At 42.2% G+C, this 15,164-nt stretch overlaps 1 protein-coding gene across 22 annotated transcripts in view; it reads right to left on the bottom strand.

Annotated features, from left to right (window-relative positions):
* ank3a (ankyrin 3a) overlaps nucleotides 1-15,164 on the bottom strand; it is a 119,926-nt gene that overhangs the window by 11,408 nt on the left and 93,354 nt on the right. For 14 of the 22 annotated variants that reach the window (XM_036126868.1, XM_036126874.1, XM_036126885.1 and 11 more), the window contains 5 exons: nucleotides 15,014-15,095; nucleotides 6,590-13,831; nucleotides 5,576-5,650; nucleotides 3,737-3,868; nucleotides 3,248-3,391 (listed from right to left, as the gene is read on the bottom strand). In XM_036126868.1, coding sequence (XP_035982761.1) covers nucleotides 3,248-3,391; nucleotides 3,737-3,868; nucleotides 5,576-5,650; nucleotides 6,590-13,831; nucleotides 15,014-15,095 — 7,675 coding nt within the window. The remainder of the gene's footprint in view (nucleotides 1-3,247; nucleotides 3,392-3,736; nucleotides 3,869-5,575; nucleotides 5,651-6,589; nucleotides 13,832-15,013; nucleotides 15,096-15,164) is intronic. The other 8 variants (XM_036126882.1, XM_036126879.1, XM_036126880.1 and 5 more) reach the window with 3 other exon arrangements.

The raw sequence follows: 15,164 nt of genomic DNA, 5'->3' as shown, positions 1-15,164 counted from the left end.
GTCATATCTCTGTTTGGGAATGTCAAGGCTCTCCAAGAAGTTTGTTCTTATCTAATATGGCTGCGTTATGCATAGAATGTAGTAAAAATGTGTTATTAACCATTTATTAGAACCTCTGATGGCTTGCATCACTATTAACCAGTTAGGGTTAGTGTTGTGAAATATCAACGTGGGAACACATTTGAACGCATAAAATGGAGTCCAATACACTTTTATCAGGTTATATCGGTAATGGTGGATACCATCAAAAGTTAACTCCACTCAATGTTTGTTCATAGAGCAAAAGAACAAAGTTGACAAAAGTGCAGCACAAGTCAATAAAAGCAATTCAGCAATGAAATGGGAAATCCGACTAGCAACTACAATGGCCTCAACTTGGGTGTGACGTCATTTCCAGCTCCGGCCTCTAAGGCAAATGAACTCAGCACTAGGACTGGACGATAATTCAATAACAATATATGTCAACCGATAGACGTATATCGACGATAGAAAAGCTGTTTTCCTTCCTTTTGCATTCTAGCCATGTAGGTTAATATTACAGTAATTACATCCTCCCAACCAATCACAAATGCAGACCCAGGAACGTTCTGTCACCAAGCTCCGCCCCCTTCAAAGAGTTCAGAGAGCACGCGTTCTTTTTTAAAAACCTGCATTTTTGGTAAATAAGTTGGTTGAATAAAGGGTTGAGTTTGAATTCAGTATTTGTGTGTTCTGTATCTAAAAAATGGGTCATTAAGCAACACCATAACATGGCCAGGGCTGCACTTAAAATACATGTTTTGAATTTGTTGATAATTATCGATATCGATCAATATGATTTCTATTTTAGCGATACGCTATTTTTCTATGTCTTCCAGCCCTACCCAGTACGCTTAATATGAACATTTATAATGAGCAAAAACTAAAAGCAGGCCATTTACTAAAAGTGGTACCTGTGCTACAGTTTGAGAACCAAGTAGTTATTAAATCGAAATTTAATAAAATATTTAGATCATAAAAAAACTCATTCACATACATGTTAGAATATTACTGTATTACAGTTTTAGTGAGGTAAGATGATGAAACCGCACCCTAAGGGTACACGAACCATAGCGTAGCATTTGATAAGTGCGAGATTATGTTATTTGCCAGGGTGTTGTGTTACATGCTCACAGGAGACGGATGACAGATGAGAGACGTGAAGAACAAACGGCTGGAAAGAGGGGAAACGGGATGAACCCGGAGAGAGCTAAATAAACAGCTCCATTTTAGAGGGATCTGAGCGGGTTCGAGCGGGAGGCGGGCTGACCGAGGTCACACATTTGCACTGGCAAACGGGACAGGGAGACAGGGAGCGCAGAGGCGGGGAAGAAGGAGCGGGGCTGGGGCAACGAGACCCAGAGGGAGAAATGGGAGGAAGGGTGCATGTGGAGAGAGGGGAGACGGGCCGAGACGAGGGGTTCGGCTGGGCAACTACAGATTCCTTGCTCGCAGAGTCACTGACAGAGGGTGAGAGGATGGTGATGGGCTGAGATAGGGTGGGGTGATGACAGGAATGTGTGGAGGTAAGGGCTGTAAGACTCTGGTCTGTTTTTATGGAAGAAGACAAGTCAGAAGAGAATTCAGACAAGGACGTGGGGGAGACTGTGTTTGCGTGTGAGGAGGCCGGGCCTGGTGAGTTAAGAACGGGGGAGGCTGGGACCGACGTGGGAGAAGTTGGGATGGAGGCGACCGAGAAGGGTGATGGTGAGAAAGGTGCAGGTGAGCAAGGTAAAGGTGAGGTGATCAGGGGGATGTGGGAGGACAATTGGGAAAAGAAGGAGAATTCACGTGGATCAGAAGAGGGCCACTGAGGCACAGGGTGCGACGGTGCAGAAGGCGCTAAGTCTTTGAGCAAAATGGACGACTCGTAGCTTGAAGAGCGGCGGGGCGATAAAGGTCGGGAGGTAGCTGCCGCGGAGGGTGTGAGGGGAGTGGGTGGAGGAGTTGGCGTCGGTGTTGGGAAAAATGGACTCGGTGTCTGCAGGATATAAGCTGTTTCAGTGCCTCTGGGAGTCAGGGGAATAATGACACACACTATAAACAAATAAAATGGCAGAGAACATGCAGGGCAAAACAAAAAAAAGGGGGGAATTGAAGAAAGAGGAAAAAAGAAAACAAGGTGCTGTGAAATAATGCTTGTGAAACAAAACAGATGAATAATGTGGGGGATTCAGGAGCAGGCACATGTGGTTGACTCTTAAATAGCTAAGAGCTGTTTTGTGCTGTTATCAGCGACTCCTAGAACTGCGGGGAGGTGAAGGGAATGCAGGAGGAGGAGGAGGAGGAGGAGGAGGAGGCAGTCTGGTTTCACAGAGGAAGAATTTCTCTCATCTATCCAAAGAAGGCTCAGAGGAACTGGAGGAGAACTGAACTAAAAACTGTGCCTCCCAAAAAGTATTCACACCCCTTGAACTTTTTTCCTTCTCATATTTGAATGACATTTGTTTTGTGATCTATTAAAACAGAGAGCAGTTTATAGTCGTGAAGTGAAAGGTAAATAATATCTGAATTTTCTGCATGTGTGTCATGGCTGAATACAAATGCTCAGCACACTTAGGTTTTTCATTTTAGAACCAAAAATACAAACCATGTAAATTTCCCTTCCACTTCACAATTATGCACTACTGTGTGTTGGTCTATCACATAAAATCCTAATAAAAAACATTATTGTTGTAATCCGACAAAATAAGAAGTTCAAGGAAAATGAATATTTCTGCAAGGCACAATAGAGGGAGAAAGGCAGACTCTACAAAGTTAATTAATTTCTACTTTCACAAAACTCAGCAACATTTAAAGCAGGTAGTCAGCATGCACCCATAAGGGTTCTATCACTAAAAAATGGTTCTTTGGGACAACTGGATTCACCACCATGTTGATCCTTACTGAACTGAACACGCATTATTCTTAATTTAAATAATCAAACACATCCTAAAATAAGTTCAACAGTTATTAAAAGAATCTAAATATAAATGTAAAACTAAAAAGAGAAATGTCATGCAATGTGTATTACATGATTCTTGCAATAGCAAATACACTGTGGCGTTACAGAAATCAACAAAGCATTTTAGAAACAGTGGGACCCAGTTGTCCAAAAAACAAATCTTAGTATAAGGGTATATACTTTAGATATTTGTTGCAGGTCAAAAACATATTTGACCCATGCATTTGCACAACAGAAAAGGTAGCAGGGAGAGGTAAGAGGTCAGCTAGTAGAGCTAAACTTTACCATCAGCCTGATCCCGGAAAACAGCGTTATCATCGGCAAAACATCTCGTGCCTGAAATGTTACCATAGTCAAATATTGGGCCCTCCAGCAAAGTCACAATATCCATCCGATTGACTTTGGTCAGCACTTCAGTTAAGGCATCCGCTGTGGAGAAAGAAAAAAAAGGTATGACTTTTTTTTTTCTGAATTTACAGAAAAAAACATAATATCCCCACAAAAAATAAATCTCAGCAAATGTGAACCACTCTGTGTCACATGTGTTCTGATTTAAACCATAATCCCAGCCACATTTCAGAGCAAAGTTAGATAGGAAGGAGGGCAGAATGATGGAAAGGAGAACACCGGGTAAACCGACCACTAAAGCTCGTGAGAATCTGTATATTCCTTTGTTGGTTAACTTTACATACATTTATTTGTGAAAGAGATAAATCTGCTTACAATCAAGACCAGAGAAGAAAGTAATGTTTTCATATGTAAAAATAGACTTACTTGTGGCATTTTTCCCTTCACGACTGACCCATTTCTTAAGAAGCATGAAGCTCTGTGCCGTCAGAGAGTTGGGGTTCTCAAGTCTGATGTGGTTGATCTCATCCACTGTGAAGTTCATCTCTCGAGCCAGCTCTGTTATCAGGAAAAGCAACTTTAATATTAGTACTGAAATAGAATTTTTAAAAGAGGCTAAAATGTTTTTATTTTATTTCCACAAGTTAATTTTGTCTGTTTTACACTTTGTCTACCTCCACTTGTCTACTCTATTAACTTCCTCTAAGATTTCTTTTATTCGTTGTGTGTGTTTAGTTAGTGCGGGATAGCCAGTAAGCCATGTCAGTTTCAGTGTTACAGTAAACACTAATGGAAAGTCGTCTGATGAGTTTGTAAATGTGAAGATGAACTATAGCATTAAAATCTAGATTTTGAGGATTTTAGTGCTGATTCCTTACTAAACTACCAGAAATATGCCTCGAGGTCAACCAGTAAGTTAGTTTACTGCAGATATAGTGATTTAGTGAAAACATGCTCTGATTTGAAATAATGCTGTTATGCATTGTGCTGTTTGGCTTTGGCCAACCTGAAGGTGGCAGCAAAAAACACATTTTGAATCAGAAAGGCCAGAGGAATATTTTATGGCACCGATGTCAAACTCGTGTCTATATTGGGCCACTTTTGCATCATGAAGTCATTAAAAGGGCTGGTTGCACGTGTATAGATGATACTTTTGATTTTCAGTTCTCATAGAAGGATAAGAAAATGCACAATAACATAAAAGTAGCACCCTTAGGCCCTGTTTATACAGTTGATCTGCAAAAAAGGTTGATATTGGGGTGAGATACATTTTAAACTCTCATCATTCTGCATCACTTTTTCTCTTTTTGGACATTTATGGGTTGTTTTGTTTTATGTGTTGTGGGAAAACTGACATGTGGGAAAACTGGCGATATGCTGTTTTAACCAGTTAAAAAAATCAACATTTGCTACATGAGGCACAGTTTTAGCCACTGTGTACAATTTAAAAGGGCATATGCCTCCATTTTATGACATGATATGCCTTTTTTTTGGCTCTTAAGGGCCAGATAAATTGCCTTGGCGGGCCGGATTTGGCCCACGGAACTTGAGTTTGACTTCTGTTTTAGGAAAACAAAATAGCAAAAGTTACTCAATAAATTAGATCATCAGGGAGAGGTTCATCTGTTTTAATAGATCAATTCATAAAGGTGAACTAATACTTTAAATATATGCATTGCAGGTAATTTTATTTGTCTTCATTTAGGAGATTATGGTTTGAAGCTAATGTAAACTTGAAAATTCAGTTTCTCAGAAAATTTTAAAATCCTATAAGACCAATAAAAACATAGTTTTTAATACAGGAGTGTTGTGCTATGGCCTACAAAATCATGGAGAAGAATACTGACACAGCAGTTCTCCAACAGTCACAGACCACGAGAGGTCACTGCTCAAGGAGATTGCTGCAAAGCCATGGACAATGCAGATGACTGTCCACTGTGGCTCTACGCTCTTTCAGGAGGAGTGAATGCTGCTTGTCAAGCCTCGATGCAATCTGCTTGGTTTCCTTAGATAGGAAACGTTTTGACCTGTCTGTCTGGATGATATGATTGAATTTGACTTTGTAAAGTGCCTTGACATGACACGTGTTGCAAATTGGTGGTATATAAATAAAATTGAAATCAATTGATTTGAAAAAATTTAAAATTTATGTGTGGAATGAAACTGTGTAATAAAAGAGTTTTTCTTTTGAAATAAACCAGTGTAATAGAGAAACTTTTCAATGATATCCTATTTCATTAATATGCTTCTTAGCAAGGTTCTTACCTGTCCAGCTGAGCCCCAGGTGATCCGCAACAATGGCCATGCGCAAGTCTGTTCGCTCACAGGGACTTTGGGGACCTGGTGATGATAAAGAATTACAATACATTAAAATAATTCCAATCCTTATGAAGTCTTCACTAATGTAAGAGAAAAACAAATGACATAATCTCCTTTTCTGGCCACTTGTTTCAGTTTTTTACTGTATACTCCTGTTAGGATGAGATGTACAGAAGTCTCGTAGGACTCAAAGGTTTGTTCAGACTAATTGACCAGGAACAGCATTGCAATTAAAAGCCAGCTGTTTGTCAAAACTACCAGCCAAATTTAACACCTCAAAACATGCTCGTTCTGTTCAGTAAATACGACAAGATGACAAGAAAAGGATCTTTTTTTCACTACAGACATTATGGCTTAGATGTGTCCATAAAGTAAGTGGTGCTCTGTGACTGTTTGTGGTATGTATGCTCTAAGCAGGCAGTAACTGTCATGACAACTACACAAACCAAAACATAATATGAGTCAACAACAGGCTCATAGGACTATGGATCTAGAATCTAAAAATGTGACCATGCATAGACACTTTTTTTGTGTGGTTTTTTTGTAAACACTGTCTGAACGACAGCTGCATAAGAAGTTCTACAACAAACTACCACAATAAGTCAGTAACCACCCTGCACGGACAAATAGACAGATAGACCAGGGAGTTTGTCAAACATGGGACTGGTTGTGCCAGTGACCAGACACGTATACTGGCATGCTTAGCCCCTCATGTTTATGCTTAAGAGGGCTGAACGAGGGGAGGGGAGGACAGAAAATTTTGTAAGACTGACAGCACAGTACATTAATGACAAAAAGAAAAAGGAGTTTAAATGACAGCTACTGCTTTGAGGAGGATATGTAAACACGCCACAGGCATTCCAGTCAATCCATAAATGATTACAACAATGTCATGCAAATTAAAGTGACAAATTTAAATATATAGATGTATTTTAAACATAGTGTGAAAGTTTTACAAACTAGGCTTGATCTCCGCGATGGGAGGCGTTCGAGACCCTGAGAGTCCCTGACTGCCCTCCTTCCCACCAGTCCGCCTACTCCTCCTGCTCCTCTCACTGCCGGAAGCCCTGTCCGTCGTCGCCACCTTTGCCCTTACGGACGCGGCCCCGGCCTCAGCCCTCGAACCTCTACCAGACCTGGATGAGCGGGAGGGCTGGGAAGGCTGGGAGGCGTCCGACAGAGAGGTGCTTCGGGAGGTGCTGTCTTCCTCCGACTGCTCTGTTTGCGTCTTTTTCTCCTCGTCTGACAGGCGGTCCACCAACTTTAGCGTCTCCCCGCTAATGTCTTTAAAGTACTCGATGGTGCGCTTACAGAGTTCGCTAGCGTTGTCCTGTCTGCTCTGTCTAGATGCTGCCTCGCTGGTGCCGCTGCTGAGCTGATGCCTATCCTTTTGTGCTGGCCTAGTGGGCAGCTGTATGGCTGCTCTCGCTGTATTCAGTGTCTTTACTGGCTGTGAGGCAATACGAACTGAGACAGGTAAGCTAGCTGTGGCAGGAGGGTTACTCTTTTTAACGTCTTTGACTGGTATCCTCGATCTAGGCTCTACTTTGGCAATCACTGGATCTTCTCTTTTCCTGACCTCACCTGTTACTGCTTGTTTGGGTTTCTGCTTCCCAATTGTGGTTCCCTGTGTATGAAATGACCACCCTGATGCTTTGACTGGAAGCCTCGACCGAGGCTGCTTTGCCTCGCTTTCTTTTACTGTTTCGGTTTTCTGCTCTTGAACCTGACTGCTGCTGGGCACTTCCACTCTCTCATTCTTATCTTTACAGCACAACGTTTCTATCCTGCTAGCTTTCTGCAGAGTGGGCTCAGAGGAGGACTGCAAATTAAACACTAAACTGCCACATTGAATATAGTTGGCCTGAACACTGGAGGATTCCAGGTTATTATTGTTGTTGCAGTTTTCAGATGGGTAGTCTCGTTTTTCTTTCCTCGCCCCAGCATGGCTGCTAGGCTGTTTCTCTGAACACTGACCCTCTACACTAATGTACTCCGGCACCACCTGACTCTCTGACAACTCAGCTTTATAGTCCATAAGATCCCCTGAGTCTTTTTTCACAGTTATAGAGGCAGCTATGCCCATTTTAATAGGAGTTCGTAATTTGGAATCAACCTTAGAGGCTGTGATTGTGCATGAAGAGGCAGTCTCAGCTATGGCTTCACAGGCAGGAATATCAGTAACAGCACAACCTATGGCACTGCCAGGCTGTGCAGGGCTGTATTTGGCTGCGGTTGTTGCTGGTGTTGTTGGTCTAGTGCTGCTGTCTAAGGTAGTATCTACAACCGTCACCTTTCCATCTACTGTGGACCTCTCCCCAGTTTTTGACTGAGAGGAAGGTACCCCCAGGATCTTTCCCCCTCTCCCCTTTTCCCCTGTTAGAGGGTCAGAGGAATGCTCACCAATCTGGAAAAACTGAAGCCTCTCTTCAACAAAGTCCCGCTTGCTCATGTCAATAGCACCACTGCGTGTCATCTCAAACATCTTCCCTTCATGGAAAGGAAAGGGGTTAGGCTCACTAGTCGGCGTGCTCTCATCAGTTGGTGTTCGAGCAGGGGTTGTGTCAGGTGTTGTAGCCTGTGATTTTTCCTCAGCCGACAAACTGTAAGGTTTGGGGTCTTCTTCTTTTGCTTTGGACTCAAAAAGCCCCTCATTATCAACCCCTTTTGTTGACCAAGGGTCAAAGTCCAGACCTTTGGTAGCAACAGTTTTAAAGGTTGAATTCAGCTCATCTTGGATTTGGTATCCAAAATAGTTCTCCCCAAAGCCCTTCCTATCTGGGTGTCTTCCTTCAAGGGTATAGTCTTTTGTTTCTCCACTGGCTTTTGCTGCAGATGTGTTACTTTTAGTCTTGCCATTGTCGCTTCCTTCCTCAAATTTCTCTTCTTCTATCACTTCAAGCTTGGACTGATTAAATGACCGGTCAGCAGTTTTCCCATCATTGGACAAACTAGATGTTTTAGGATCTTCACTTAGTCCATCATCTTCATCCTGAAGGTCATACCCATCTAAAGAGTCAATCTCAGTAGCATCTGTGTCATGGGAGAACTCAGCAGTTGTTGCTATTGAGCAGTCAGTGATTGACTGATCATTTCCATTTTGTTCCAATTCAGCATCCTCTCCCTTTTCACCACCATTAACCCCAGATTCCTTAGTATTTCCATTTTTCTCAGACTTTTTGTGACGTTTTTCTTCTTCTTCAGTCATTTTAAAGGTGTACTTTTTGACAGGAACGGGATGGAAGACAGACTCATCATCACTAGAGTCACTGTTATCAGCTCCTGGAGGGACAGGGGATGGAGGCTGGACTCGAATGATAGGTTCGGCTAAAAGGTGTCTATCATGCTCCTCTTGCAGGTTTACCTCCATCATCTCTGTCTCTGCCTCAGAAAGAGTACACACAGAGCTCTTCTCAGCACTGGACTGCTCTGCCTCTAATGGAGGAGGGGGTGGAAACTCTATATAAGCAACTCTTTTGTCCTTTGACTTCCCTCTTTCTCCATCCTGCTTTTTATTGGGATTTTCTAGAGAGGTTGGCTTGGGTTTTTCTTTTGAAGGTTCCTTATAGATGAAGGTCTTTCCATCTTCCTCCTCAGAGTCCTCGGGGATAGGACTGGGCATGCCGGTCATGAAACCTATCACAGAGTCTGGTGTTCGGGATGTCAGGCTCAGGTCTTCTGAGCTTGGAGTTTCAGGGGTTACAGGGCTTCTCCCAGAGCTTTCAATGAAAGTTACCTGTTCTAGAGTGTCATCTTCTGGACTTCCTTGAGGAGAAGGAGACTGTTTTTGTTTGACACTGTAAATCGCGCCTCTTGTTTCATGCACGGTTCTACTCTCATGACTCACAATCTTTTTGTATGTCCCCAGCTGACCTGAAGTTGTTTCTTTCTCGTACTGCTTTCCTACTTGGATGCTGACATACACTGGTAAAGGTTTAATGTCTTTGAAACTCTCAGTCACAACTACAGGAGTTACTTGATCCGAGTACTGTACTTGGTCATCGTCAACACCATTACACACTACATTCGACTGGCTACTCTCTGAGGTGACTGTGGATTTTCCTAAGGATGATCCACAAGTAGCCTTATTTGATTCAGAGCTACTGTGTAACCGATTTCTACCTAAAGTAGGTGTATGACACCCATGCCTTTCACTTGGTTCATCTAATTTTAAAGAGGGGGATTTGTGGTTTTCTGAAAAATTAGATGATTTTCTTACAGGAATTTGTGATTCCGAGTTTTTTTTTAGACTATCATTGCTACTTGGACCTTCTCTGACAACAAATTGTGTGTAAATTATTTTCTTGGGTGTTTCTTGTCTTTGGGAATCACTACTGCAATCTTTCGTGGAATCATGAGCTATGGAATTTGATAGTTTGGGAGATTGAGATCTACATTGGCCATATCTCTGGCTCTCCCATGCTTTGAATGACTTGTTCTCCTCCTGATCTTTTCCACTGGTCTCATGCTTGGGTGATGACATATTTGACTCGGTCTCTTTGCATTTTCTTTGGTTTGCTGGACTATCGGGTGCTTTTTGCATACTAGGACCAGAAAACATCTGATACACTGGTAGTCTAGTTTCCTGGAGCTTCCTGATAGGAGGGTTTTGATTTTGACTTCCTGTACTCCCCCTCTCTTGCCTTTGAGCCTCTTGTTCAAACTTTAGCCTGACAGCGCTAACTTTGGAGGAAGACATTTGAAATGATTTAGGATTATCACCACTACTTCCTTGTGATTTCCCATCACCTTGTTTTCTTGCGTCAGCATCACTTGACTGGAGCAATACTCTTCTTTCAGGACTGCTGGGTAAACTAGCACATTTCCTATCACTTGAGCCAAATCTGTCTCGTAATCGTTCTCTGTTCCACTCCTCCCCACTACCCCCACTCCTATAGGGTGACCTCTCTGGGCTACTTTGGGTTGAACTGGGTCCAGATCGTGATTCCCTGAAGTCTGGTCTGCGAGATTTCTTCTCTGGAGACGACAGCTCGTCATTAAGCTGTTCTGTTTTATCCCGAAAAAACTGAGATACCTCACTAAGTTTCTCCTCTGCCTCTTTCACAGTCCTATCCACTCTGTCCTCATATATAACTTGTTCTCTCTCCTTAATCTGTGTATCATCTGGCACGCGCATCCAAACAGACTGCTTTGGACTACCAGGCTCTGAGGAATACTGCAAAAGTGTCAGTTTGTCAAAATTATCATCAACATTAGCCATACGGCCTGATTTGTCAAAGACATTTCTTGATGACCTAAATACATACTCCGTTCTCGGCCCGGCTGACCTACCCTTACAGGTAATGCTTCTTTCAGGGGAATGATACCGAGATCTATCTCTCAGATACTCCTCAGTGTCTGAATGAGACTGGTCAAATTTCTCAGATAATAGCATTTTTTCAGCAAAGTTGTATGATTCTCCTCTAAGCTCTGATGAGTCATCCTCATGGTACTCTACAGATTGCTGGCTAAGTAGCTTTAATGATTTGTAGGAGTCATCTGCCACTAGCTGAGCTGAACTAGGACGACTGTCTTCTTCTTGTGACAAAGGTGTATTCACTCTAGGGGACTCAAGATACACCGGAAGGGATTCCTCAGGCTCCTCATCTTCCTGTCTACTACCTGGGTAGTAATACATGTCCTTCTCAGCATGGTTTTTTGTTTCTCTGATTATTACCTCTGTTGGTTCTGTTTTACTGCCCTTTTCAATGTGAACCTCAATTATTCTTTCAACCTTGGGTTTGGAGTTGATGTCCTCGAGAAATCTTTGTGAAACCTCCTCGTTGTTAGACTTGTGTTCAAACAGTCCAGCCAGCTCTCTGGAGGGGTCCTTCCCTGACTGAAAAGCCTTCATGATATCATGCACCGACATTGTTTCCTCACATCTCTCAGAAGCTGCTTCTTTACCAGGTGGTTTGTGGTACACCATCCTGGTGGTGGTAGTTATGTGAGTTTCCTCCTTTACCCTCATCCCCTTTCCCATTGGGTCTTCATCAGGGCTACTTTTTACTGAATAGCATTTATTCTGGTCTGGTGTTGATAGAGATGGAGTCTGATGCCCTTTAAAGTCTGAATCAATATTCCTAACAGAATCGGTATCTTCCATTGCAAGCTGTTTGTCATCCTCTGGCTCATAGCTCCTGATGACATGCACAACCTCAGTTCTGGTCTCCGTGATTACTGGCGGTACTGGGATATCCTGAAAAGGGGCCTTGGGACCTGTGCCTTCAGCACTTTGAGGAGCTGAGGGTGTCCTCTCACTCCTGGTCTCGAACCCACTGTCTGAGAGAGGACTTTTATCTTGTTCATGGGATATATCATCAGGGGATTCCAGCACAGTGTCTGCACTAAAAAGTACATCAGCTACCTTACTAATTTCTCTTTCTGAAGGTGAAGATCGCATGGTTGTTGGAGGCATTTTGAGCTTATGTTCCTGAACTGCAATAGTTGGTTTTAGGACTCGTTTCTGCTTATCTTTTCCCTCTCCTTCTCTTTTTCCTTCATCTGTTTTCTGTTTTGTATCATGCATTTTGGAGAAAGAGCTGGTGCCTACATCATTGGCTAGGTAGTCAACCACTTTAGACAAATTGAAATCTCTGTCAGGAATGGTTTTCGATCTTGCTTGAGAAACTACAGTCTCATATCTTGGTGGATAGCTCCAGTTGCTTGGTGGCTGTTCAACTTGCAGTTTTGAGAAGTGTATGTCATCCAGTGAACCTCTGGCAGGGGAAATCCTACCATCCTTCTTGGAATCTTTAGTCAGGATTTCGCTTACTTTTACCAAGTCCTGTTTTACTTTCTCTACAATCCGATAGGGTTCCTCATCCTCTATCTTAGCCTCTTTGGGCGAATCGGACTGAAACCCTTTGCTGGCTGTAGAGTTTGGGTCGGTTTGTAAAATGGCAGACATTCTTATCAGGTCTTCTTTCATTTCGGCTACATCCTTCAGAATTTCTTGGCTTGATGATAATGGTGATGCTGTGCTTGGTTTGATTCCAGGAGAAAAAAGGGGTGCTTTGACAGGGGACAGAGTTCTGACAAATGAGGACTGAGGATTCACATCAGAAGGAATACTTTTCCTTGGCGAAAGAAGCACAGCAACTGAGGGGGGTACCTCAGATCTCCTTTTCAGCTGGGACTCTGGTACCACATTTATCACAGAGTACACCGGAACAGTCATTGTACTTGAAGTTACAGCAGTGGTGACATTGGGAGGGGATCTCAGAGAGGTATAGAGGGAACCAGAAGCTGATGACCTAATGGATTGATATGAGGAGGAAGCAGACGAAGACAAAGACTTGAGGGTGCCGTAACCTGCAGAGCAAGAATTGAATGTCTTTTCAACCTCATCAAAGGCCGCATTAACACTTGTAGTAGCAGCATTGGTGGTCGCTTGAATTCGTTCTTGCAGGCTGCTGGCGAGATGAGATGTCGGGGATGAAGAGCGGTACTGTGCAGGTGACACAGTTCCATTAATCAGAGCAGCCGCACTTTGAGAGTTGCAGGATTTAATGGGGGATGAAAGGGAGGAGAACAGGTTTCTTGCAGGAGCAGTGGAATCCATTGCAAGCGGACGCACAGAGGTAAGACCAGGGACGGTTTTTATGGGCGAGGAAGATGGTGTTGTACCAGTGGAACTTCCCAATATAGTTTTATATGGGAGGGGAGAAGCAAACATACTGAGAGAAGATTTGGGAGAGGTTGGTGGGGTCAGGCCCATGGATGTTCTCTCAAGATAAGGACTTCCTCCTCCAGATGATGTTATGGGGGTTCTAGAGGAAAATGCTGCTAATCCTTTCATAGACATAGGGTCTGAAGTACTTTTGCCGGGTGAGGCCAGGGGGCTGGGGGTGACCTGGACAGGGTACTGGGATTGATGGATGACAGTTTTTATAGGAGATGAAAGAGACCTGTAAGATCGGATGGGAGAGGCTGTGTCACTAACTGATTTAACAGAGGAGGCAGGTGATCCAGGGATGTTTGTTTTAATAGGGGAGGCGGAGTTGATGGACCAGACAGACTTTAAGGGAGAGGCAGAAGGCGTGTTTGATGATGAGCTGGAGAGGGAGCCAAACCCAGACTTGGCTTGGCCAGGGACGGTGACAGGAACAGGCGACCACGCCTGATAAGATCTTGTTGAAAAGACCGGTTTGTGAGGGTAGCTAGAAGGCTGTGTTCTTGACGGGCTTCGGTCAGTTGTTTCTTCAAAAAATAATTTAAATCAAATTTTAAATCAAAAGCAATAAGAAATGTAACATAAAACCAACATAAAATAATTGAACAAAAACAACAAAAACCAGAAAGAGAAATTTGAGTCAGTCAAAAAGAGGATTCCACACACAGTAAAAAGGTCAAAATCTTACACAAACAATATGAGAAAGGTTTCTACGCCAAGTAATGATGATTCAATGGCAAACTGTACTTGTTACAGAATGGAATAGGAATAAGAATGCTTGAAATATGATACAGATGACATGATGGAAAATGATTAAAATACAAAATAACAATTATATGGTCTTTTGATGCACTAATCTGCAGTGTGTGCCCACAAGCAACAGTGTCTTTTAGAATAAAATGTATATTTTTTCAAATGTTACATTTCTAAAGCCAGAGGACCCCACACACGTGTATTACTAACAAAAAGCTTAGCATGATTAATTCTGAATTGGTTGGATTGGAAATTGCACTTTACAAAAAAGTAATTTTCCTGTCTAGTTTATTTGACTTGCAACAAAAGATTTACCAATTATGACAAAAACAATGCTGTTTTTAGAAGGAATTTCATGTTTGTTTGGTTTTTTTTTTTTTAAAAAGTCATAAAAACATATCCTACATGTTTATTCTGCCATAGCAACACTTAAGGAATTCAAACTGATGCAAAGTGCAACCTATTTAACAATAATGTACATAGCCGCACACAATTGCAAAGCCAATAAAAGATGCAATGGCCACTAAAACAATGACAACAATGCAAAAAGAATAGTTTTTATTTGACATGACTTGAACACCTTTGAATGATAGAAGAACACATATCCGTTCCCAATGCTTCCACAGATATAAAAATGGCAAAACAGTTGAAACAAGGACACAGATTTTTTTACACATGGGGTTGGTCAGCAAAGCTTAACACACACAAACCATGCAAATCGTTGAGGAATGACGGATGACAGAAGGGCATGTGTTGGGTGATGAAAAGTAATGATTGGCGAACTTCTTTTGGAGGTGAGAAAATGTCAGATAGATCTTTCTCTATACATAGGCATCTGAGAGACATATTTCCACTAAATAATAGGATCTACAGGCAATAAAACTAATTAAAAGTACAACAAAATATCCATCTTAAACCAAATAAAAATGACTGTAAAGTAAAAATCAGAAACTCACTCGCTGCTGGGTCAGTCAAATAGCTGTAGCGCTTACGCAAAGCTAAGGAGGCAAAGGTATGACGTCGTTCTGGCTTTTCAGTCTGAAACAAATAAAAAAAGAACAAAAGGTGCTTTAACATAAAAATAAAAGTAAAACTAATCTATCAAAC

This window comes from Fundulus heteroclitus, chromosome 22 (assembly GCF_011125445.2).
Source record: "Fundulus heteroclitus isolate FHET01 chromosome 22, MU-UCD_Fhet_4.1, whole genome shotgun sequence".
NCBI lineage: Eukaryota > Metazoa > Chordata > Actinopteri > Cyprinodontiformes > Fundulidae > Fundulus > Fundulus heteroclitus.
Note: the sequence above shows the minus strand (reverse complement) of the source record. Positions and strands in the feature narration are given on the sequence as shown.